Here is a 26,170-nt window from a genome sequence, read left to right on the forward strand (position 1 = left end):
AATTGTAGTTTTCTTTACCCCAGAAAAAGCCCTTTATATTTAAATACTTCACAACTAAACAGCTTTAGTTTGTCTAGAGTTTTTATGACAACTGAAGGCTTCCATAAGTTCTTTTGGGGAGGGGAGGGTGAGGTGAGGGGTGTTCAACTGCAACATGCAATTTCAACACTAGATTATACAAAATTCTACACAATGTCCTTTTAAAAGTATGAAGGGCAGAGTTTCAGTCTATGTGACATTCGGTTTGGATTGGTCAGTGTTGTTTTGTTGACAGTGTTTTAAACCAAATATCACACAAACCTCTAATCAGTGTTTTAAACCTCTAATCAGTCACTTCTCTGTGTTTATCTTATTAGCCAGCATTGAAGCGTTAATATTAGTCTGCTGTTCTTGTCGCACAGGGATCTGCCAGTCAAGATAATGTACTGGCATTCCCAGGAGAGACTTGCTGTTAATGCACAGTGTCTGTATTTTGCTTGTTTGACTCCATGAGAGGTTGGCAGTGTGTTCCAGTAGATCTGGAGTCACAACCGGACGTCACTTTGTTATTTGTGAAGACAGAGGACGCAGAGCTCCTCTCCACTTGTCCTAAACCCACTTCTGTTTTTTGGACTTCCAGTGTCAGTCACAAGGTTGGAGCTAGATAGACAAGGAGAGACTGGCCAGAGAAGCTTGAGACCACAGGACAAAACTGATCACTTGAGTAACAGTCTTTTTGAGACTGTGGAAAACAGGATTGCAAAGAACCAGAATGCTTTTCTGCCGCCAGCGTGCAACAAGCCCATGTGAGTAAAAACCTTCAATGTTTTCACAGTAGCCACATTGTTACATACTGTATGTGCGTGAGTTCCTCTTTGCAACAAATCGATAAATGATGTGATGAGCAATTTGCATTTTATTTGGCACATTAAGTGCTGCACTGACAAATCCACCACAAACTTCCACTGATTATTGGAGGACATGTGAATGAATGCTTTAATTCCTCAGGCACTATCTTCAGTTGAATGTCATGTTTGTCAGAGGTCCAAACACCAGGAAGGATTATCCAGAGACGAAGGGGAGGAGGTGAGAGGACAGGACTGATTCTTGTGTAAGTCTTCATTCCTCTCCAGATAAGTGTTGCTTGTTGGAAGCAGCATTGATGCTTCCTTACTTAAACCAACAAAAACTACATTGATATTGATGCAAACTTTGAGTTTACGACAAGAACATGATGCCTAATAAAGTCTTTAATTATATTTGAAATGGTGATTGATTACCAAATTAAGGTTAAGGCATTTAGGAGGCAAATAAAACACTCGCAAATCACAGCGTGGCTTCGAGGAGTTTGTGTGACCAAGAGCTTTGGTGTCTCTGTTTTATATCTATTCACTGCATGTGTGTATGAAAATGCAGCTGATATGAGAGCAATGTCCTTAATTGACAAAATTACTAATGAACTAAAGTAGCAAACATCAGCTGACCACAAAGGAAGAACTGGTTTGGCTGTGGAGTCGTTTTTTTCTTTGCACCGTGATTCTTCTTTCCTAGCTTCTTGTGGCTTCTCCACATCTTTGCTTGACCTTGTGATGTATTCAACTGGGGTCAAGAAATAGTGGTTAGGAAAGAAGATTATTCAGACTTTTCGAATGGATCTCTTGGTTCCTTCCTTACCCACCATGCAAAGGTATCATCAACAGTCTGGCCAGATATTTGATTTAGGTGTTCTATAGCAACTAGTCTCTCTGAACACACATTGATGTGTAAAGTCAATGGACTTAAATGCATTCTTGTGTTCATGTTTCAGCTCTGTCAATCAAAAACTTATTTAAATCAAATATGCACATTTATTTTTCGTGTTTTCACATAGTGTTCATTTATAGTAAATGTCAAATGTGATAATTTTCATTAAATTACAAATTCTATCAAACTGTTTTGAAAACAGAAAAACAAAAGTGTGAAACATGTATCTGCAGTTGTCCAAAGACTTTTTGTGAAATAAAAATGAAACCAATAAAACACATTCACTTTCAGAATGATCAAGAAATTAGCAGCAGTGTTGCTCACGTGAACATCAGTGATAAAACAATCAACTATCTTTATCCTCGTCTTTCTGTTACAGATGAGTCAACAGACTATATCAGTGATATAATATCACTATAGTCTATTATATATATATATCACTTCAATCAGAAGCTCAAACTTATCTTTTTCACCCTCAGTGATCAGCAGCTCAGGTGGAAGAGGAAGAGGAAGAGTTAATAAGGAAGAGAAATCATCTTTGAAGTGCCAGGTAAGTGTGTTACAATAGATATGTAGCTTGTTTACATATCAACATACCGTACTCTCTGTTTTATTCTTCTCTATTCCATATTACTTTTAAGTCAGAAGCTGTATGTTATGGAGACTGTAGTGAGGAATCTTTGTTGGTCTCTGTGAGGTTTTCTCATGTTGTATCCTCTATGTCTGTGGGTGTCCAGTCAGCCAGTCTCCTCTGTGCTGACTTTGTTGTTGACGTGGGGAGGAGTTGAGAAAACCACGTTCTTTCTCCATGACACATTTGCTGCCATAGAATCCTTTATTTTCCCACTGCATTGCTTCACTGGGAGAGCATGGAAGGTGGGCAATTCAAGATAATTTCATACCTGCATACCTACCAGTTACTAGAAGGAATATGTTGTCTTCATTAGCCCGGCCACCCACAAAGGCTACCTGAAGCATGAACAGCCCTGCCAGACATAGAGGCCAGCCAACAGAATGAGAGAAAGGTTGATCCAGTCCCCAGGAGTTATTAAAATGGTAAAAAAAAGCCATGATGTAATACCAAGATGATGCAAGATGATACCAGGGATGTTGGCAGATGCAAAGGCAAGCCGCCAGTGATAACAAGGCTCAAACCATAAACCCTGACAACAAGAGACACGAAGAAAATGGACAGACGGTGTCACCTGGTGTAAGACGCAGGGTGTCACCAGCCCTCCCAGAAGCAAAGGCTAACATGGTAAATGTTGGCTCTGAAGATGATCATCAAGACAAATGTAGACTCAGTGATGTTGATTCAAGGAGCTATGGTAGTAGCCAATTAACACGATAAAGTGAGAACAAAATTGAATTGAAGCTGGAACTCTGAGCTTTTAGTGCTTTTTGGTGAACAACATCCACGTGTTCACTGCAGGTTTTAGATGTCTGCTCATTACAACAAATGATCAGTAACTATAATAAACTGCAGTAGGGAGGGAGGCTTCATATGATACAATGACAAAATATATATTATCAGAGCAGAACGCAGTAAGAACACTCCATTGTGTGATTCTGTGAAGAAAGTAGCACAGCTCACCCTTTGGAAGTGATATCACAGTAGTGCCTCAAGGGAATTTCTTCAAATTTTGCATGGTCACAAGCGTATTATTGTGTGTGTGTGTGTGTGTGTGTGTGTGTGTGTGTGTGTGTGTGTGTGTGTGTGTGTGTGTGTGTGTGTGTGTGTGTCATCAGTTACAGGTCACTGAGCTAGCTCCCATGTGTTGTGACATCAGAGGAACTGTAACCTTAAAAACCACTGAAATCTAATCTCATCTTTGTTTCAAACTGAACATTTCTGCCTAATCTAACAAACCAAACTGAAAAACTGTCTTGTGAGGCCACAGTGAATTTAACCTTCGACCACAGTTCCTGCCAAATTTAAAGAAAATTCCTCAAGAAGATATTGCATTCACTTTTTGGGCACAGACCACCTGAAGAGATAATGCTGCCACCGATGAAATGGACTGTAATTATATTGCTCTTCCCAGCCACTAACCCATTCACACATTCATACAGTGCATCTATGTGCAGCACTTTCTCTGTCATTCATCACTCACATGCTGCTGGAGCCGCCACCAGGGACAATCAGGGTTCAGTATCTTGCCCAAGGACACTTTGGCACACAAAAAGGCACAGACTGAGATTGAACTGCCAAGTTTCTGCTCAGTGGACCATGAGGGAGTTTCTTACTCTCCACAGTCGCCAAACTGTTTGCTCATGTGGGAGCTGTAGAGTTACACCATAACTTAGCAACGTCTCAACCTGACTATGAAAAGTGCCTTTAGATAATGTTATTTAGGGCTATACACTTGAGTTGAGGTTCTGTCATTTATCCCCACACTGTTGGGAACTAAAACACAAATGCCAAGCGTTCTGCGGTGTTTGTCCCGCCTCCACGGTGTGGGAGCGTCTGTGGTTTGTACACAGTCGAGGGAAAAAAAGTGCATATACCTGCATCACTGTCATTAGTGAGTCACAGGAACTGCAGTTAGCAGCTAAATGACACACCTCGTCATTCCAACTCAACCAACAGGACTGCTGCTATTTACTGTGACTGCTGATGAGTTCACATTTTTATGACAGCCAGTGCATGAAGACTGGATGTGCTGCTGTCTTGGGACAAATAGACAAGGACAACTTTCAAAACAGACACACACTCCTCCATGGAGATTGAAAGCATGGTGGCGAACAGTGCTCTTATTAAAGCCCGGGAAGGTAAGAGCTCATTTAAAAATGTTCTTCTGAAGGATTTTTCAGAAATGATTCGAAAATTCAGTTTCTAAGCTCAGGCGTCATGTGACAGGATGTCAGAGGATGAATACAGCTCAGTGCCATCACAGACTCTTCATCAGGGGCTCAGGGGTCAAAGCTGTGTTTTGGTTGGGTGATCTGAGGACAGTGACCCAGATCAACAAGGTGCTGAACGATGATGAAACTGATCACAACTGCTGACTCTTAGGTCTCTCTTATGAATCCATGCAAATGCTGCTGTCATTTATTTCTGCAGCACTTTTTTGATTTTACATTTGCAGTTTCTGTCACTGTTCATCTTTTGTGAACAATGCACGTCCTGTGGGGTCATCTGAACAAAATCTACGTTGAAAGCAGGCAAAAGGCTAAAGGATCCAAAAGCCAGAACACAAGTGTTGAAATCTCACCACAAACCGACTGTCCAGAAAATCTCTTACCTCATTTAGAGTGAAATGTTCAAATGTGTTGATACCTTTGACTTAAAAATGGAGATGTAATCTTCCAGAGGCATCTTTGTGGCCATTTAAAGATGAAAGTAAGTTGCAGAGTAATGTGGTTCCACAGGCTTTCCTTACCTGTTCCCAGAGCTATTAATAGTTCATTCACTGTAGTTGAGCATGCTATTGTTTGAAACCTGAAGGGCCAGACGCACGCTTGTACGCATGCATGTTTATGACACATTGCTGATGTCAGTCTGAGTTATTTTTCATTACTGCGTGTCTGTGTTTATCTGTGTGTATCTGTGTGTCTGTGTTTATCTGTGTGTCATCTGTGTGTCGTCTGCTTGCAGGTGGAGGGAGTAAAGGCAGAAGCTGGAGATGGAGAGAGATGCTTCGCTTTCCTCACATCAGTCAGTGTGTGGACCTGGCCATGAACATTGGTATGTGAACAAATGCATTTCTGTTTGTTTCTGTATTTTATCAAATGATCTGTATTTTATCAATGGCATGTCCTATTTTCTCCCACAGAGCGAGACTATTACAGTCTATGTGTAAAGCAGCCTATTGGCAAGAAACTTTTCCAGCTCTTCTGTCGGAGCCGTCCTGATCTGCAGAACTACATATCCCTCCTGGATGCTTTGGTACATTTTCAACCACGGAGAATTTCGTGGCAAATAGAATTTATAGGATTTGTATTATAGAAAACACAGAGAAACATAGAGATCAGAGAACACATTTTAGAGCATACTTACTTAAAATTCTAAATTAAAGCCAAAATACAGCAAACAAAAAAATCTACACTTTCTTTATCCTATTAACCAAAATGGTGACAGCCATTGTGCAACAAATGTAAGACGGAAGGCCAGAAATGGTTGGGAAAGCCTTTTAATGAAGTGTTCTCTGTGTAATACAATATGGGCAGTGATTGATTTTTTTCTAAAGTGACCACGCACCAGTGAATTACATTACCAGAATACCAAGCGAGCAGGAAGTAGTAGAAGGAAACATTTGATAAAATAATCAGTATAAAGGAGGCTGTCACAAAAGGGAGCACAGGGAACACAGGGAACACAGGACTTGCATTCATCTTTGAATTTCACAATCTGTTTAAAAATAACAAAAAGAAGTGGCCAACATTCGGAAGAAGCATGGTAATGATAATATCCTGCAGGACAGAGTTAAATAATATGTTTTGCTGAGATAAGCACCGTGAAAACACACGTTGAGATCTGAAGTCGTTTCATTTGGAGCAGGACGTCTGATGTTAGTCAAACTCGTGCAGTGATTAGTGCAAGAGTCGGTGCTGGGTGTTCAGATTCTGTTTCAGTAAATGTTCATCTATTTCTTCTTTGTCACTTTCAGGACAATTTCGACACAAAGTCGGACAATGACCGAAGAGAGTTTGGCATCAGCATCATTCAGAGATTCTTCATGAGTCAGGTCTGACAACCACACGAGTGACATGTCTTTACTAGATATTCATGTTTATGAAAATAGTTTATTTACACAATAACTTACCAAGTATCAATTAGCTGAGTATTGACATAGAAAAGTGTACTTACCTGGATAGTATTAATACTTAATAATAATAATAACCTGGATAGTGATGTACCAATGCATCAAAAACCCAGATATTAATGTACCATAGTATCAATGACATTGATATGAAGTTAAGTATCAATTACTTTTATTTATATCAATGTACCAAGGTATCAATAGCGTGAATATTAACTTTCCACAGGAACAACACTCTTGGTATTAATGTACCAAAGTATCAATAACCAGGATATTAATCTACCACAGTATCAATAACCTAGATGGGTATTAACTTAACAAAGTATCAATACTATTAACTTCGCCTTCCTTGTGTTTTCAGTCGAGTCAGTGTGTCTCCATAGTGCTGAGACATGAACAAAGCAGCATCAAGAGTCTGGAGCTGGATCCCTGTGGGGACGTCTTCCATGACTGCAGGGAGTGAGTCCACACACACACTCCCTGTGCTGTTGTATACATGAGCTGGTGTTTTTCAGGGAATAACGACTTAACTCTGTATTTCATGGATTAGGGACCTACACAAACACCTGAGTGGAGAGACCTTCGTTCAATACCAGGAGAGCATGTTCTTTGACCGTTTTCTGCAGTGGAAGATGTTGGAGAGGTCAGTGTGTGTGTGTGTGTGTTCACCCACCAGAGGAGGCATGACACAGAACACACTGTTGATTCTGTGCCACATTTATCTCACAGATCTTCTCCAGACTTTGTGTGAATGACAATGCTTTTTCTTTAAGGGAGCCCATCAGCAAGCAGAAATTCAGACAGTACAGACTTCTGGGGAAAGGAGGGTTTGGTGAGGTGAGTCACAGTCACAACAGTTTAAGTACAACATCACTCTCTGTTATGGATTTCAGGGTCTGTTCTCCCAAATCAAAAACACATGCTCTCATTTAAATCTGGTGGCATCTACGATTCAAGACAGCTTATGCTTTATCTGTCCCTTACTTGAAAAATCAGTCATGGAATCATCAGATTTAAAAGACAACAGTTATAAACAGTTCAAAAAGAAAAGTTTAATTTAAGTAAAATCAGGAAAGGCTCTCAGATAAAATTTTGTCTTAAAGAACTGAAAAGAAGTTAGGAGAATAACGGAGAGGGTTTGTGAAGCTTGAGCATCGAGAACAAAAGGAAAAACTAATCAACAACATGGTGATTAACCTACTTCTTTTTTTAAAAATTAAATAGTTTCCCAAATAAGTAAAGTATTTTTTAAGCTCTTATTTACTATACTAAGTGAGGACAGTTCCTTGCCGCTACAGTACTAACCTCAGGAAGCTGCCATTTTTCTGTCCATCGTCAATTTCTCAGCAGATTTGACTCTGCCATCAGTCCCCAAGACAAATTTGCCACAATGTTAGCATCTTTGATCAAACCGGGTTTTTCTCTCCAGGTGTGGGCTTGTCAGGTGCGAGCCACAGGAATGATGTACGCCTGCAAAAAGCTGGAGAAGACCCATGTGAAGAAGCGGCGAGGAGAGACCATGGCTCTCAATGAGAAGCAGCTCCTGGAAGGGTTGGACAGTCGATTTGTGGTGAGATTTCAACACTTGTGTTCTGGCTGTTGGATCCTTTAGCCTTTTGCCTGCTTGCTTGTGTTGGACAAATGTGGACCCTCCATTTTTACCTAGGAGCCATGGGGGTGCTGTTTTTGCCCCCGTCCACTAGCTAGTTTGTTTGTCAGCAGGATTACACAAATAAAGATAAACAGATTTAAACAGAACCTGGTGGAAAGATGGGACAAGGGTCACAGAAAGAACCCATTCAATTCTGGTGTGGATCCAGATAAAGGGGAGGATCCAGGATAATTTTTTCTTTCACTTTTACTGACGTTTCAATTGATGGATCTTGAAGCAAGCATATTTAGGGGACTGCTATATATGAGCCTGTCCAATCTGGTGTTGATCCAAACAAAAATCAGGGCCTTGGGTGTTTGCGGCAGTATGTACTCTACTGTGTGCCAATCTAGAAAAAGTAAGGGATCAGGAACAGATAATCTTTAAGTAACATAATAAAATAAAAATGTTATATTTGGTTGTTTTCAAGCTCTGCATCAAGCATACATCCCAGGCTGCAGCTTCTTTATCCACACCCCCATCACTTTGGTAGAGCTTCATCTAGGTCTCAATGAGAGCGTCACGGGTGAATCTCAAGAATAGACGCCCAGAGCTATTTAATGATGGAACATGCAAAAGGCAACGCCTTGGCAACAACAATCTTTGCTTATTAAAAAAAGGGTGAGTTCAAACAACAGGAGCTATTTCCTTTTTCCAGCAGCTAAGTTGTTTAACAAGTCTAAATTTAAATACTGGAGAATAAAAGCTATTGCCTCTGTCTCCTCACCCCTGAACTTATATACATGTACCAGTCGATCCTCAGTGTCCTGACCACAAACTGATTGCATTCTAACCTAAACCAAGCATAGGGCTCACATCTCTCCCATTCTTACCTCACTGCATTGACTGCTAGTTAAATTAATGATTGATTGATTTTAAGATTTCTTTATAACTTCTACAGGTCACCACAGTCTGGCCTCAGTTATACTACGAGGGTGCTACGAATGCGACATTCCATGTGGATATTTTACTACAGTATTAGTATTATTATGAACTGTTTTCGACTAACAAAGGCAAGCTGGCTAGCGTTAACATTGTTCCTGTGCAACTGGAACACTACAAGCTTGTGTTATTCCGGTGTGACGCCATTCCGAGGGGCGAGCTCTGACGTGTAATGGAACACAAAGTGATTTAAGATCTAATCAACTCTTGCTAGTAGTTCCAGTGAGCGGGCTTATGCCACGAGGACATCTACCCTCTGGAATTCCTTGTTGAGGAGAGCAGACTTGCCAGCACTTAACCTGTTTTTAAATTATTGCATAAATCATATTTTTATAGAAAACACATGATTTTAACAGATTTCGCTTTTTGTTATATGTTTTGTATGATCTCTTTTTATTTTAGTTTTGTCTTTTTTGTCTGTGCTGATGATCATGTATTGTTCATATTTTACTGTGTCCCTTATCAAGCCGTATTAAGCCTAATCAACTTTTACTTGTCCATGCACTTTCTCTCGGCCTCTTTTAAGGTGAACATGGCGTACGCTTATGAGACCAAGCACGCCCTCTGTATGGTTCTGACCATGATGAGCGGTGGGGACTTGAGGTATCACATTTATAACATCGGAGTTCCCGGCCTGGATAGAGACAGAGCGTGTTTCTACGCTGCAGAAGTCTGCTGTGGTTTGATGCATCTTCATCAGAAGTTGATATTATACAGGTCAGTGTATTTCCACATTGGTACTGCTCAATGCCACATGTTGTGTTCAGGAGGTTACTGAGTCATAATGTCGCGTCCGGTGTTACAGAGATCTGAAACCAGAAAACATTCTGCTGGATGACAACGGTATGTACAGCCACAGTAAACACCCTTTGTCTGTTCTTGAGTGTGACTCAATGACTAACGCTTGATAATAACCTTGAAGCAGATCACATTCCAGGCTGCACAGGCGGAACACGATGAAATGTTTTCACAGCAAATTTTGATGCAGCTATTTTTAAACAAAATCAGATTGAATGACAAAAAGGATAACAGTTCAAGTTTGGCCAGAAAAATCACTCGGCCAATCAGATTCAGGATGCATCTACGAAGGAGGAAGCAGTTAAAGGTATTTTGACAAGAGCACAAACACAGGCAGGTTGAGGAAGTGAAGGCCTTAGGGAATCAGGTGTGGTATCTATTTTTAAGAAACCTCAGCACCTGTGGAACCACCTTTATGACATGCCTTAGTGTTTACGCATTCACAAAAGGCAGAGCCAGTATAGCTGGAGGGGAGGGATGCAGTGATTGACAGGGTCAAAAGGGAAAGTGCATCACAACAGAAAAAAACTCAACCACGAAACCAGCTCAGTGATTTCTCATCTATTTGTTCCCTGAAGGACACATCCGCATCTCCGACCTGGGCCTGGCTGTGAGGCTCTCTGAGGGGAGTCTGGTGCGAGGCAGGGTGGGCACGCTGGGCTACATGGGTACGTATGTAACTCACATTGTTTAATCCCACCCTAAGTCCCATGAGGACTGTGAGTCTGGAGGTTTCCATCTGAGCAGAAGAGCACAGAGGCTGATTTCCCTGAACAAGAGCCGGGATAGAAGCTGTGTACGGCTGCTATCCTCACTGTGGACAAAACCAAACTCTTCCAGAGATAAAAAGCAAACTGCAGAATGTTTTTTCACAGTGAAGTTAAACCTACTGCAGTGTATCCGTTGATGAGCTGCACACACAGATGCACCAACAAGTTTCCTCCCTCTTCAATTAAATGGGTGATTATGCACATATTCAAAAAAAATCTTTAAAAAAAGCTGATTTGACCAGAGGAGACAGTAATCACACAGAAATGTCATCATGTCATTTCCATCATGTTTTACACCATTGGAGTTTTGATTGGTGTTTTTTTAATTATCTCATCTCGTTGTGTCCTCTTCTTCTGCGTTTGGTTTAATGGCACCGTCCGCAGAATTGGCTCCACAGTTGCTTATCTTCAACTCCTAATGTTCACAAAAGAGCATTGTGGGATAGAGACACGGGTCTTCCTCTAGAAAGTCAGCTGTTCATTCCCAGTCTTGTCAGTTCCCCATGCCAAAGTGCCCTTGGGCAAGAACCTTAAATTGTCCCCAACAACTGGGCTGCTCTCATTGCTGCCCTAGATGCATAATGTATTTGAATGCTTCTCCTGTTGCTGCCCATGTGAATATGACTTGTGTCTAAACCAGTCAGGGTCGGGGTATGGCTTCGAGTGGAACTATAAAAGCTCTATCTAATAAATGTACATTATTTACCAGATTATTTAGCATTTTCTTTTTACAAACTGTTTCTAAAAAATTCTGTAGAATTATTTGTATTACATTCATTTACATTTGGAGGGAAACCACTTTGATTTTGTGATTTCTAAATTTCATAAATATGTAGAAAGCTATGTAACGATTATTGTAACTGTTGCACATATGATGAAGGTGCCAAAACATGGTAATGACCATAAAACATTGTCAATACACCTGATAATGAAATATTTTAATCTTCAATATTTTCTGCACTCCTCATGAACAAATACGTCATGACTGTGTGAGCTACAAAACAATAACAGATAATGAAATGTCTGTTATCCCACGTGATGTTTGAGTTTAACTCCCTCTTAAACCTCTTTGGAACTGTTTCCTATAAAACTATGGGGTTTGGGGATTCGGGCAGATTTGGGTAGAGCTGTGAGAAAAAAACTGACTAGAGCAATAGAGCATCCATCTAATTTAAAGGTTCAGTGTGTAGAATTTAATTAAACAGGACTTTGGGTATCTGGGAATTGTGTTTCATTTGTCAATTCTCTAATAAAAGGTCAGTCATGTTGTGCATTCAGAGCTGTAATGCAGGCTGCAGCAGAGTAGAACGTTTATTCATCTGAATACTGATTTCAGCTCCCGAAGTTATCGGCCACGATCTTTATGGGATGAGTGCAGACTGGTGGGGCCTCGGCTGTCTGATTTACGAAATGACGTCAGGGCAGCTGCCGTTCAGAGCCCGAGGAGAGCATCCAAGTACCTCGGAGATGGAGCGACGGATTCAGACGCAGCAGGAGGAATATAGTCACAAGTTCAGCAGGGAGGTGAAAGACATCTGCTCTTTGGTGAGTGCTCAGAAATCATCAGATCTGCTCAACTGACCGCTGTCACAACTCAAAAGTCAATCAAGTGCAAATACAACTTTCTTTCAGCGATAAGAATTGACCTGGTTTCCTTCCCTCCTGTGCTGTAGCTGCTGACCAAGGACCCGACGCAGAGGTTGGGATGCCAGGGGTCAAAGGGGAAAGAAGTCCAGTCACATCCTTTCTTTAACAAAATCAACTTCAGGATGCTGGAGGCGGGACTGGTCCCACCTCCGTTTAAACCCGATGCAAGTACCCAAGCCTGATTGGTTTAGACACAAGTCATATTCACATGGGCACAGGAGAAGCATACATTATACAATAATGACAACTACACAGTGCAAATTAATAGAAGTAGTTCTAGTCAAAATGCAATTTTAATTGTGATAAAGCATAATTGGATTTGGTACCACTTTCTAACAAGCCACTTTTTTAAGGGAATGAATAACATTTTGTCTTACTGGTTCAGAATTGTCCAATAATTGCCTTAAAAGTTTTGTAAATTATGATGCTTAGCATTAATAATGATAATAATAATAATCGTTACACAGAAAATATAGACATGGTTTTTGTATTTCAGTTAATAAACTTCTTTTTTCCCTTACCTTAAATCTTATTTAATTGAGAGTTGATAACAAATTTAGTAATGATTATAGATTCCTAGTCACTAATAAAGACTTACATACTTTGGATGGTTTAGATTCTCCAACATAATTCACTTTTTCTTTAATTCTGGCATCAAAGTGTAGAATCAATGAATGAACTGTGGTTTAAATGACAAAATATAGGGGGCGACCTACTGAATGAGCCGAACCCTGTCACCGCTCAAAAAAGGACACAAACATAATTTTATATTTTTCTTGCACAGTGGTGTCCAGCATTTTAATCTTTTGACAGTTTGAGGTGGTGCTTACGCTATACAATATATAATTTTGATCCATAATAAGGTTCAACACATTGGAGTCAAAATCTCAATAACAAAAACAGCCAGTGATTATGGCTCTAAAATATGTAGAGTAGGTTTAGATGTGCTTGAATAAATGTGGGTGTAGGTTATAACAGTGATTGTTTTTTACTCCTCCAGCCCAGACAGGTGTACTGCAGTGATGTGCAGGACATTGAAGAGTTTTCTACAGTGAAGGGAGTCACTCTGGACCATACAGACAATGACTTCTACTCCAAGTTCAACACAGGCAGCGTTCCTATAACATGGCAAAATGAGGTGTGTTCATTTCCCACACACATCATATAATCTATCATGTATTTTAAAAAAGGAGAGCTAAGATCTTTCTGTCGTCCCTCTAGGTAATAGAGACAGGATGTTTTCAGGAGTTGAATATGTTTGGCCCTGTCGGGACCCGAAGCCCAGACCTGGACTGGTCACAGGCCCCAGACAGCCCCAAACGCAGCCTGCTGAACCGAATCTTCCGCAGACACGTAAGACGTCCGCACACTGCTTATCAAACTGCGTGTATACAGCTGTTGGTGCAAGTGGACCATTTCTCTCCCTCTCTCCTCCAACAGCACACTCCAGACCCGTCAGACGAAGGCAAACAGAGCTTGTTGCCAAACGAAACCTACATGAAGTCAGGACTACTCAGCACCGCCCTCTGAGGACTGTCACAGGAGAGACTACTGGAAAAGACATTGACAAAAAGCAGCATATCCACCACTGTAACAGCAAAGGACCATGGGAGTAGTCCACTTCTTCCCTTTAAATCCAAGCATAGCATACACCCCCCCCCCCCCCCCCCTTTTAAAGCTTCATTAGCACTTGTTTTTAGCTTCACACACATGCACCCACACTTATTTCCATCTATTTGAAAAAACATCATCCATCAATACCTTTTTGTTGAGTACTTGAATTTTGATACAAATGGAATATGAAGCTACGTCATAACATTGTATCCAGTTTTTTCCAGCCACATGTGCCATAAATGAACCAGATCTTTATCGCTGTCAGGGTTTCATCCAAGTATAATGGATAGAAAAGAAAAACATTTTCTACCAACAATATATATATGTTTTTTGTTGTTTTTTTTTGGGTATCAAAAATGTAAAAATCTTTCAAAAGTTTGTTAAAAGTGTGAAAAATGTATTGGTTATTTGTTTTGTATGATTGTAAACTAAACATCTTTTAGTTTTGGTGTGTTGGACAGCCCAAGACATTCAGAAATGCTATCTTGGACTTGTGATGGGCATTTTTAAAATTCGTGATATTTTATAGAACTAATGGAAGAATGGAGGAAACATCTGTTTGTTTGAGAGGTGCACAAGACATTTAACATAAACGCTGCAAGGATGGGTTGGGCTGTCCTTCCGAGCTGCAGCCCCACCTAGTGACAGGCAGTTGTGTAACATTTTATAATTAAACAGCAATGTACAAGAATAAAATTAGTAAAAAATTTCCTTCCATCGACTAGTGGGGTGAGCAATGTTGAATCATTTAGCTTATTGATCCCACTCATCCCTTTCTGTAAGCGGATATAGGTGTTTATATATTTGTCAACAACTTAAACTCCTCATACAGACACCTGTCATCAGACGCTGGTATATGTTAAAAAATGATAATATAGAAAAATATAATATGAAATGTCTTCATAGAAACTAATTAGTGCTGTATATTAATTGATCCAGTAAAATGTCTTAATATACATTATATTCTTTAACTTTTATATACTACACAATAATGCTTGTGGGTTTTGAAGTAAATGTCAGGAAGCACTTCTTAAATGTCTAATGCATTCATCTTTGTTTCTGATGTCATGAGTTCAACTTTGTCCTTGTATTATTATTTTTTTTTTTATTTAACTCAGAGTATAAAACAGTAAATAACTGACATACATTGCAATACAAATAAAATTTGCAAAAAGACAGACCAAACTAAAGACTGCAGAATCAACTCTTGTCTAGTCAATGACTGTGGGGAAACGTTGAAGTGGGTCTATTTGGCCGCAGCTATACGCAGAACATTAGAGGTGGAACATGGTTCTCAACATGTGTTGTAACTGGCCCCTGGTTCGGTCTCTAACAAGAACTTTCAAACATACATATTTCTAAGCAGAGCTCCAAAGATAATCACATTTTGCTGTTAAATGTTCATGGCTGACGGCTCGATGACAAATAGAAGACCATCAAACGCTGCGAGGAATCACTTCAAGACAAATTCATTATTTTTTTTACTTTATGGGCCAACAGCTCACTGCACCGTGTGGGGCTTTTATTTCACAGCCTGGAGGGGGAACAATTTTTTTATTCGTGAGGAGGGTGTGTACTGAATTCAAGCAGGATTCATCCTTCCCAGGGAGGACTGCGTCGGCCGTCCACATCGGTCTCCACGTGGTACAGCATGTCAGCCAGCGTGTGCTCGATCACAGCTCCCCAGCCCATGTCACTCATCTGAGAGGAGGACAAAAACTTCCACAAATGATTGATCGTGTAATAGCTAGTGTAATTTTGAATGCCAAGTGATGCTAACACTGTCAAGCTGCTTTCAGACATGCACTGAACTCACGACATGTGGAGAAAGCATGTGTGGACGCTAATGTCCGAGTGAGAGGCTCCAGATTATCTGCAGTCTTTCTCTGCTTGAACCCTAATATCAGGAAAGTCAGGAGAATCCGATGAAAGAACACAGTTGGGTATCCCCCGTTGGATTTGTGGTGATAACATGTTCTCCGCAGCAGAATATATCGTTACTTCCTGTCTCCATCTGCTGCACCTGGCTGCTCCGCCTAAAAAATATGGAGGCTTTGTTGCTGTTGTGAACACATGAGTGCAGAGAACCTCCTGCTCAGCTGTGTTTGTGTTGTGCGTGTGTGAAATGTGTGTAAATTTGGGTCATGTCTGAAAACAGCTTCAGTAACAGTCCCACCTTGACAGTGGTCCAAACATAGAAATCCCAGCTGCTCTTACGTTTCTTATCTGTAGTATTTTCTACAACTAAGCAACCAACTAAAGAGAGAATCTTCTTGTTTACATTAACACACGGGACATTTTCAGAGGAAAAGATTTCAGAATGGACACAGCCTGAGGTTTGTAAAGTCCTCTGCACAGAGGAAGCGATGGTCTCACCGGCTGATACTTGATGTCCTTCGGCGGGTGTTTGAAATGTGGCCCAAAATTGACTGAAACCTGTAAAGAGACAGAGGTCAACTTTAACTGGGTAGAAAATTAGGAGGGCGTCGAAGTCATGACCACGTCTCGTGTACTGACCGTGCAGCTTTTGTAGAGCGAGATGGCAGGGAAGTAGATGCCTTCAAACAGGTTTTCAAAGGCAACACCTTGGCTCACTCCATTTTTATAGAATATCATCTGAAAAACAGGATCGACAACTTAAAAGCAGCCAATACTGCCAGCTATTTCTGACCGAATTATAATTTGGAGGAGTTTCCTGACCCTGCTGGGACTCATTGACTTGAGACTTTTCTCTGCTTTGTCCACATAGTCCTTCTCCTCGAAGTACAGGTAGCTCTTGAACTTGATTAGCGCCTGTAATCACAGCGGAGCAAGAAAAGGTGTCAGACTAACAACCTGTTGACAGTTATTAGTTCTCAATATCTCTCAGGTGTTACCTTGTCCTTGTATGTATCTGGCAGAGCCTTGGATGTCTCTGTGCCATCGGGCAGCTCTATGAAGAAACCCAGCGTGTCTCCTTGACCGTAGCCGGAGGAATAATGCTTTCCAATGGACTGATGAAACCGCGTGCCCTTCTTACTACGCCACGAGTAGCTAAACTTGTCATAACCCAGAGGTGCCTGCAGGTTACCTGTCAAACAGAATAAAATAAAATGCTTTACTATACTATTTCAAAAAACAACACAACATACATACAGAGCACGTTGACTTTGGCCATTTTCATCATTAAGAACAAATAGAATAAGTTTCAATATCAGGTACAACCTTTGTTTTGGGCACCTGCTGTCCCTTCTGAGTGCACTCATGTGTTCATTACCAATACAATAACTATGGTCCATATAAATGCAGTAGAGTTACACTGTGGTATAATAGTTCAGCTGAGAAATTAAAATGACTTGTTGGAAATTAAAACTTCAATTTTGGGATTTCAACTCTGAACACCAGAGCGCATAATCACTAAAGGCAAAGAGGTCAGAGTGGGGATGAAGCAGATACTGACCGAGCGGTTGAGACCAGCCGAGCCTAGCCGCGGTCTCTGCGGGCATTTCGTCAACAGAAACCTCAAAGAACCAGGAGCCTTTCCGTATGCCGTGCGATGCTCGCACCATGGAGTAGCCCTTCTCTCCAGTCACTGTCAGACGGTCATCAGAGATCTTCAACTGAGGCGCTGCCACATGAACATGAAGAGGAGGTTCATACACATCAAATACAAATGGATTCTGCAGCACAGCTTGATCACAAAAAAGTTAGCATTTTGATAAACTGACATCAAATCTGAATCTGCTCAGAAATAGAAAAACTCAAGTTTCTGTTGTTTAGTGTGAACTGCACAGCGATACAATGACTTTAAAAGTCATGTAGTGTGAACTTGGCTTTACATAAATCAATTTGTAATGTGTAAATGTGTAAAATGATAAAGCAATGGGGCTAAACAAATTGTTGGGTAAGTCAAAATCTAGATCAGCCACTTTGCTAGAAATGAGTGTCTGACTTCTAAGTACCTCTGTCATGTAAGGCCAGCAGCACCCTCTCATAGAGACAGGCTCTGTACAGATCACCAGGTATGGGTTTGCCAGCCCAGCAGTCCAGCTCCAGCTTCTCTGGGTCGGGAGCATGAGGGTCTGGTTCTGCCAGGATATAACGGTATCCATCTTTATTGAAGGGGTGCTCCAGTGGGTAACCATGAGGAGGCAGGCGCTGGGCCGAGAACAGAGGATCACTGTGTTGAGTGAAGAAGAGGAATACAAGTTTATTTATAATTCTTCATTCATTTGGAAAACAGTGTCTCCCTTGTGGAACAGTCTTGTGTTTTGGCTTGTGCTCGACTAATACTACATTGTTTGAAAGTTTCCTGATTCGATCGGCGCACAGTATCTTAAGATCCTCCTATCACCGCAACAGATATCTGTCATTGTGTAGCAGGTCAGCACTAGGGATGACGGGATTAACTGATTTTACGAAAACTGCGGTTTGATAACGTCACGATTTCATAACATGATAACTATGATATCTAACTATGGTGTCTTGCCTCTCGCGAGTCACATAATTTGTGTTTGTGCGGCGCGAGCCACTGAAACGTTAGTGGAGACGAGGGAACTGACCTAACGGCCTTATTTCCACCAATGCTGGACAAACAACTTCATCAGAGGAGTTTTACTTTGGGTTTCTGACCAGCGGTGTGTGTGTCAGTGGAGAAACTCCCATACAGATACACAGCTTATGACAGGAAACACATTTGGTGACCAACCTTCCACAATAAGGCACATAAATTACTTTTAGATAGATAAACATTACACTATAAAAACTAACTGGATAAAGTTGATGATAATAATAAATATTTTGGTTCATAAGCTATGTTATTAGCTATGTATTGCTTGTTGTGAATCTTTTTTCTTCTATAGTATCGATAATTGTGAAAACCGTGAAGCCGTGATATTTCCTCGGATGATCGTGGCACCAAAATGTCATCTGGTGACATCCTTTGTCAGCACACACAACAAACCACTTTCAGCATAAGATTCCAGTAAACAAAATGCATCTGGCTTGTGCAAAAAAATGAGGGTTTGTGGTGACAGTCACAGGATCACTGGCGCTACTGAGTACTTTTCTTCTATCATGTTCATTTTTGTTCCAATATCTCTTTCCTCGCTGAAGGCTTGAAAATCTAAAGCTCATTTTCAAAGTGACCATGTGGGCGTGTTGATGATGATGACAACAGTATGCTAAACTGAAAGAATACAAACATCTCAGGATGAAAAAGAGAAGCCACACATGAGCACAACAGATCATCTACGGGTATCCCCATTGTGTGCATGGTCAGTGTTGACTGACAGATCTCATTACCTGCGGGTTCTCTTGGTGGCCCCTGCAGCTGTGCCCTCCTGTTGCTGCTGCTGTTTACGTTTAGCTCCTCTTCCTTTTCCTGGACCAGGGGCCAAAGCACCTTCAAAAACAGACCGCAGATTACACTGCTGAACAGAAGGACACGGACGAACACAAACGCACAAACTTACACACTCAGTGAAAGCAGGTTATTAGGCGTTTGGTATACACAGGGAAATAGCAGGCACGAAAGGCAGGAATTAGTTTGCATGGCGTCTTCCAAACACTATCAGCCTCTTATGATCCCTCTTCAATTCGAACCTGCTGCACTGTTACGTCAGTGAGTAAAACCACAGCCAAGGGCTGGGGCTTACTTCATCCTCCTTCCAGGAATTACACTTGTTATATGGAAAACTAAAGATAGTGTAGAAGAAGAGTTTAAAACTATTTCAGTCATTCCTCTTACAAATGATCATCTACCCAGTAACAAAGACCTCAAAACAAAGCCCAGGCTATAGTTCAGATACTACACACATTCAAATAGTCCACAAAATACTGTATTCGTGTGGAAAACAAAGTTGTTCACATCCACCAAGAAAAGTCTTTGGTCGTTAAAACTTACTCAATGTCCATTTGTGCTCACTTGAGTCAGTGCATTAACATCACATGAAGTGATTTTATCATTCTTACCACCCACAAACATCTAAACATTGGAGTGTCAGGAGAAATTTTGATTTAAAACATTTATTTGGGGTTTAAAACTTATTTTGGATTTACATGTAATGAAGTCAGATTACATTTTAGCTGAATTATGTACATTTGAAACCAAAACACAGGAGGAGAAGGAAGAGGATGAGGCTAATCAGCATTGGATGAAAGCCAAATGGCACACATGAAAAATGGCACTCTGCTCTCATGTTTGTCGTGGTGTGGAGGGCAGATTGTCATTTCGGTGAGGAGTTGTTTTGTAGAGATTTCAGGGCTCATTAACAGCAAGCCGGAAGAGACGAGAAAGATATGTTCACCGATAAAGGGTGGGGGGGGGGCAAAGCTTTTGGGAGGGAGGCACCAAACAGACGCAGAGAGCAGACAGGGAGGTTACAACTGAACATGGATGAAGTTGCCCACAAGTTGCTTGTTGAGGATCAGTTTAGATGGAGTTTGGTTTGGATTGAGGGGAAAAAGCAAACTCAAGTCTGATTGGAACCTCAGGGCCAACTTCTATCCAGAGGGTTACAAGACAAAAAAAAACACACTGATCAGTTCCGGATGCCAAAATACCACATAGTCACCTGAGAAAGCAGATCCACCTGGAACACAACGCACAGAGTCACCATGGTCATCACATGTAAAACTATCTTGGGCTACATCCACACTAATACCTTTTAGCTTTAAAATACAAACCCATACTAAATGTGTGAAAACACATCACATGACTATTCACATACACTGGTCATGTGCGTGCCGGTGTAATTAGGGAACAGATTGTGTGAGAGTAAGTGTGCTGCTTCAAAACATCTCAGTTTCTCAGTGCCCATTGAGAGCAAAATGCAAAGACCTTGAGTTTTAACTCTAAGACAGAGCCGACAGTATTTCTAAAGTTCTCCCTTTTAGGTGCTCGAACATTCATGAACACGTGCTCGTAGTGTGGACGTCAGTAAAAATAGCTACAGTGATGCATTTTAAAACTGAAACATAGTAGTGTGGACGCAGCCTTGCTCTAAATGTGGGGGATTTACACTGACTTTTGTATTGGCTGTTGTACTTTATTTGAAGGGTGCTTCCACACCTAACTTGTTTGGTTTAGTTCTAACAAAGTTTGCAGTCTTTGTATATTTCGCGCAGCTTTTTGGTCTGTGGTGAAGACAAAACCAGACATGAGACGTCCGGAAAAGACAGATTTTGGTCGGCTTCCAAGTGGACTTATACAGAGGGCAATGGTTTTGTCCAGGTCCCTCACAAACTGAAAAAGGAGTCATATTACAGGAAAAAAAGACCTATTTTTGGTTCCGTTTGTCAGTATACATGATGATGTCCACTTACATTCTCCTGTGTGATCTTGACCTGACGTTAAAAGCAACAAAGGATAACTTTTGAAAGTACAGGTGTGGAAGCACACACCCTTTAACAGTTCTTCCCATTGGCCTACAAGTAGAAATGATCCTTTTTTTCCGAGGTTAGATTTGATATTGTGTCACATTCTTACCATTGAGTCCACCAGCTGTAGGAGCAGCAGTGGCCTGTTTCTGTGTGTCATATGAGGGTCCAATGTTTCCCAGGTCCTATAGAAGAGTAACAGAAGCTGAGGTTATACATTAGATCTGTATACAAACATCCTTTGGTTTCTACAGCACAAATTCGCAAACATAGTGGTATATATAAATAGAGCAGCTGAGTGGTAAATACCTGGTCCAACAAGCCAAATTTTGGGTACTCCTCCTCTGGGTCCTTACTGCCGGGGTCAGGGTGTTCCTTCACTAGAAAGACATCCCGCTCTTTGCTCTAGAAAATAAACAAAAGAACCAATACTGTAATATAAAAGTATTCATGCCATGTTGTTTTTAATCCACATGGGAATGTCCTCTAACACTCATCCTATGATGCAAATGACTCAAAGGTTGGAAACTGCAAAACCACTAAAGCTACTGCATGTACAGGGCATTTCGTTGCCCTGTACATGTACATGTGTAATGACAATAAAGTTGAATCTAATCTAATCTAATCTAATCTAAGCCACATGCAAGGAAGAGTGAGACCACAACAGTTCTCCTCACTGCCTTCTCTGCCATTAACTGCTTTTTACATGAAGGTTTAGAAGCACCATCTCTGAATTCTCTGTGAGCTGGATTTTGTTTCCCGGACCACCACAACATTACCATTGTTTTCACTATGTTGTTGGGCCAGGTGAGCTTCCCCGGTCTCTGACGAGTTGTCATGCACTCCCAGTACTTGTCAATGAATGGTATGATATCCTGCGACAAAGAATTACAAGAAACCGACAAATAGTTCCATGAATGAAAAGTCTTCCAGGAGTAAACAACAACACTCGTTCATCAGTCATATCTGCACAATGCCACTTTCTTTCTCTTGATGTACATCAAGTGAAGTGCAACAAACTGAGGTGAGTTCAACCTTCAACTGTGCAGATCTTTGTATTTCATGAAACTGCACCATATATTTTGTATGGTGTGTGTTTGTATTCATACATAAATAACTGATTCATTAACAGAATCACAAAATCAATTAATTTTATAATTTTATAAAAACAGAACTACCTGAACTTGCACTAAGAGTGAATGAATCTTTGACATAACACTTTATGCCTTTATGTACAGATCTAGCCAGTTTGTGGCATAATCAAAAAAAGTTACAATAATGAATGATGATTATTTTTTATAACCAATTCATCTGCTATAATTTTTGATTTATCATTTCATCTATGGAGGCAGTGCGGTGGTTAGCCCGGTTGCCAGGTCATTTTCAATATCTTGTCAATATCATGTCAATAAGTTTATCTAAAAAGCTGTATATTACATCCTGTCCACCATTGGACACCACATCTGCACATTTGCTGAAAATGTATTAAGCTCACCTTGTCTTTGGGAAACATGGTCTTTGGGTGCTCGTCTTGTGATCTGGATCTCCATGTGAGGTTTGCCAGGGCTGTGAGACACATCTCCTTCAGGTCTGAACACAAAAAGCAACATCAGCTTACAAAATGATTGAAAACACTAAGGATGCTAACACTGATTGTAGGTTACAACACACAAATCACCTACTTGCTTGTTTCCTCAGGAAGTATGTGTTGCCACTGTGATGGCACACGTTGCAGTGAAACACATAATTGGTCATAAAGGGAAGACAGGTCCTGTAGAGGAGATGGATGAACAGTTACAACTCAGTGTGAAAACACAACTGCAGATGTTTCATTGAGCATCAGCTGAATAAATGATTTACTCTACATACGCAGTGTCGATGCCAAACGTGTCTGCAGTGAACCACTTCATACACAAGGCACACTGCAGCTCCACCTCCCCCAGCTGCCTCCCACTCTCCTCATCTCCTGATCCAGTCAGAGCATCAGCGGGCTCAGAGCCCTCCCCGGCTGCCTCCTGGGTCAAAGACAACAGCATTTGTATTAATATTTGTAGCAAAGACATTAAGTGTATATACATCAGTAAACATCACATTTGAGAAGTCAGAACACTAATCCACAACACTGCAGTGTAATACAAAATATACAAGGGTTAAAAAAGTAATAAAATAATAAGATCTTGGGATGTTACCATTCCATCTTTGCCATTTGAAGATTCGGTATCCATGCTGGTGGGTAGTTCCCCAAATGCAGCATCCCTGGAAGTCAGCATAGATTGATCACATGACTAGACATTTATCCAGATACCTACAAAAGTTAACTTCAAATCATCTTATTAAATATGTCATCTTCACGTGTTGGTTAAAACTGACATTATTCAAAGGGAATCTGGCGTGAGAGCTCTTATGTTACTGTCAGAGATCCGTTATCATCAGACTCAAAGACTTCAGTTCCCCGGCAGACTACGTACCATTTAAATGTCATATTCTAAGCTAGAGATGTTTTCTCTTCATCAAGAGCTAAAGAGATCAACTGTAACATTGAATGGTTCGGAGGGTGAGTCTGTGCATCGCTGGTGTTAGCTAGCTAGCCAGTCTGCTATTAGCAGCTTGTGTGGCTGAAAAACGCGACAGCATTTCTGCGGTTTGACTTTTCACAAAGGACCGCTGTCATGTCCTGCTCGTGAGTGCCGGTAGCAACACTCCTGCGTGAATCAGACATACCCTTCTCCGCTCTCCGGTTCGGTTGCAGCAGCGCTCCCCGCCTCAACCTCAGACGCCATGTTTCAAATCAATGAAAACAAAAAAACATCGCGAGAGACGACTGAGCCGAGCACATCCGGTCGTGGTACCACGTTACAGCGACACTACAGGTTCAAAGGTGAACTGCACTTATTCTATTTTAGAGTCAAATTTGTTGGTAAAGTAATTTAGTCTTTGCTAGGGACCAAATATAAATGTACATATATATATAGTTATATATATGTACATTTATATGATGCATACAAGGAATTTGTTGTGGCTATTAATGAACCTACACACAACACCAGTAATAATGTTCAGCAAAAAACAAGGAGAGAAACAACAAAATCAAAGAGGCGAAATAAACAAAGACATAGGACTGTAAGTGTGTGTTTGTATGTGTGTGTGTGTTTGTGTGTGTGTGTGTGTGTGTGTGTGTGTGTGTGTGTGTGTGTGTGTGTGTGTGTGTGTGTGCAATTTAAGAATAGAACTATTCGATTTTTCCTTTTAATGGGGATGTGATTTCATGTTATGCATTTATGCTCTTAAGAACATAAAGAACAAAGTTTACTCGTTGCTGAAAACAGATTTTCCTCCTGTGTTGTTTTCCTCAGTTTACTCACGTCGAGCTGAATATGTGGCTTGTGCTTGGGTGGGAGAAAATTACATTGTTTATGTGTAAGAGTGGAAGCCAGGGATTTTGCTTGGTGGAAACTGGGTGCTGAGGATTCATGTGGAAACCTACTCGTACAGCATTATCAATCATTCTCTATATGTATCTTGCTTTATTTAATCTATTAATGTGCATTCAAATTCATTTTACTGTGCAAAGTGTGTTTCATCTGCTGAATCTGAGGTTACCACAAGCATGGTATGTATTATCACAACTATGAGCCAATAAGAGTCTAACATTTGATTAACCATAATATAAAAGTAACTATTGTTAAAATATTTTTTTATACTGCTTCAAAATTATTACATTTCATTTGGGATAAATCTGAGTTCCTATCCGAATATTAAACTGCAGCATGTGGAAATCTTTTTCATCAGAATGATTTTTTTCAAATTGTTTGACCCACTCCACAATTCTTCACACACTTTGCTTGAAACTATAACATAGAAATGTTTTTTAAAAAGTGTGTTCATCATTGTCCTGACATTAACATCCACAGGTTTTCGAATGTGCAAACGTGTCTTTTACTTTTATTGCCTCCATTCACTGATTAGAGTCAAAGGGCAGCGCACTGTAAAAAGCTTTGTGGTGACACGAGACCACCCCACGCACTTTCTGAAAGTCAAACGTTATTTAGACATTTGTAGGGGCCATTTCAGAACATGTAAAGATGAGTTGAGCACAAAGGCAAGTGTGCCAGAGGACATTTCACAAAAGAACTCAGGGAATGCTAAGAACACCCCTGGGTGCTTCAATAAATGCCTTTAACCCATTGTTAGGTAGATAATAGCAGCGTTTTCTCCTCCCCTTTCCTCTTGCAATGGAGACACATCTGTGACGTTGGGATAGTGTGTGTGATGCACCCTGTAAATCAGTGAAGTAATCAGATGTGTTTTACTTCTTTTTATTTCATATGTTGTGGAAAATAATAGATTTGATTGTCCTTCTCCTACTTGATATTATTCATATAAAGATATTTCCAGGTCTGATCTTAAATTTGGATTGGGATTTTCTTCTGATCCATCTCGCCACTATTGTTCATCTCCTTCTAAAGATGCTTTTATATTCTACTGATAAAAGGCTCATGTATTACTGGCAATCAAGCGTCCCTCTATTTTGTCTCAGTGGGATCACAGAGGGTTCTGGTTGTATGGTCGGGGTATATATTTTTTTTTTTGACACGTGTTATTATCTTTGGAGTTGCTGAACAACATGTCATTTATAATCATATCCTCATTTGTTATAGCATGCTTGCATGAAGAAGTCACTCTCTTTAGTTGTACAATTAAGGTCTTGCAAATTTTTAGGTGACAAAGAGGCCGTATTCAGACCGCAACTGAAAGATACAAGCGGAGTGATCTAGACAGAAAGAGCACCTCCCTCTGGGTGGATGTTGATGAAGATAATCAATGAGCAGGTTTGACTAGTCTGCTGCAGGTGGAGGCTAATCACATTGTTTAAACCTGGACGGAAAAAAAAACAGGAGGGAGAG

At 40.6% G+C, this 26,170-nt stretch overlaps 2 protein-coding genes across 8 annotated transcripts; one reads left to right on the forward strand and one right to left on the reverse strand.

Moving 5' to 3' along the window:
- The first annotated feature begins 620 nt into the window (after positions 1-620).
- grk5 (G protein-coupled receptor kinase 5) lies at positions 621-15,595 on the forward strand. 6 transcript variants are annotated; one of them, XM_069513786.1, is made up of 18 exons: positions 621-785; positions 988-1,090; positions 2,202-2,272; positions 5,321-5,410; positions 5,499-5,611; positions 6,333-6,410; positions 6,847-6,944; positions 7,036-7,128; positions 7,259-7,322; positions 7,915-8,055; positions 9,605-9,795; positions 9,884-9,921; positions 10,455-10,544; positions 11,983-12,191; positions 12,320-12,457; positions 13,294-13,431; positions 13,515-13,646; positions 13,734-15,595. In XM_069513786.1, the coding sequence occupies exons 4-18, from the start codon at positions 5,359-5,361 to the stop codon at positions 13,821-13,823; spliced, it is 1,665 nt and encodes a 554-aa protein (XP_069369887.1). In that variant the 5' UTR covers positions 621-785; positions 988-1,090; positions 2,202-2,272; positions 5,321-5,358; the 3' UTR covers positions 13,824-15,595. The 6 variants fall into 6 exon arrangements, with proteins under 6 accessions (XP_069369887.1, XP_069369888.1, XP_069369889.1 ...); XM_069513787.1 differs by having other exon boundaries at positions 988-1,065; XM_069513788.1 differs by having other exon boundaries at positions 1,021-1,090.
- On the reverse strand, positions 14,993-24,124 carry ash2l (ash2 like, histone lysine methyltransferase complex subunit). 2 transcript variants are annotated; one of them, XM_020082378.2, is made up of 17 exons: positions 23,988-24,124; positions 23,456-23,522; positions 23,136-23,281; positions 22,949-23,037; positions 22,762-22,856; positions 22,046-22,141; positions 21,576-21,671; positions 21,376-21,451; positions 20,462-20,479; positions 19,191-19,290; positions 17,849-18,066; positions 17,347-17,514; positions 16,784-16,977; positions 16,608-16,700; positions 16,425-16,523; positions 16,284-16,343; positions 14,993-15,608 (listed from the first exon to the last, which is right to left on the reverse strand). In XM_020082378.2, exons 1-17 carry the CDS (start codon positions 24,044-24,046, stop codon positions 15,501-15,503), a joined length of 1,782 nt encoding a protein of 593 aa, XP_019937937.1. In that variant the 5' UTR covers positions 24,047-24,124; the 3' UTR covers positions 14,993-15,500. The 2 variants fall into 2 exon arrangements, with proteins under 2 accessions (XP_019937937.1, XP_019937938.1); XM_020082379.2 differs by lacking the exon at positions 20,462-20,479.
- Positions 24,125-26,170: the final 2,046 nt, after the last annotated feature.

The sequence above is a fragment of the Paralichthys olivaceus genome, chromosome 18 (assembly GCF_024713975.1).
Source record: "Paralichthys olivaceus isolate ysfri-2021 chromosome 18, ASM2471397v2, whole genome shotgun sequence".
NCBI lineage: Eukaryota > Metazoa > Chordata > Actinopteri > Pleuronectiformes > Paralichthyidae > Paralichthys > Paralichthys olivaceus.

Bases quoted from the DNA above. Each gene is read 5' to 3' on its own strand.
- grk5 (XM_069513785.1), top strand. From the start codon at position 4,443: ATGGAGATTGAAAGCATGGTGGCGAACAGTGCTCTTATTAAAGCCCGG. The intron at 8,056-9,604 runs GTGAGATTTCAA...GCCTCTTTTAAG, and splicing joins GGTTGGACAGTCGATTTGTG to GTGAACATGGCGTACGCTTA. The intron at 9,796-9,883 runs GTCAGTGTATTT...CCGGTGTTACAG, and splicing joins CAGAAGTTGATATTATACAG to AGATCTGAAACCAGAAAACA.
- ash2l (XM_020082378.2), bottom strand. From the start codon at position 24,046: ATGGCGTCTGAGGTTGAGGCGGGGAGCGCTGCTGCAACCGAACCGGAG. The intron at 21,452-21,575 runs GTATTTACCACT...ACTCTTCTATAG, and splicing joins AATTTGGCTTGTTGGACCAG to GACCTGGGAAACATTGGACC. The intron at 17,515-17,848 runs GTACTTAGAAGT...TTCATGTGGCAG, and splicing joins GCTGGCCTTACATGACAGAG to CGCCTCAGTTGAAGATCTCT.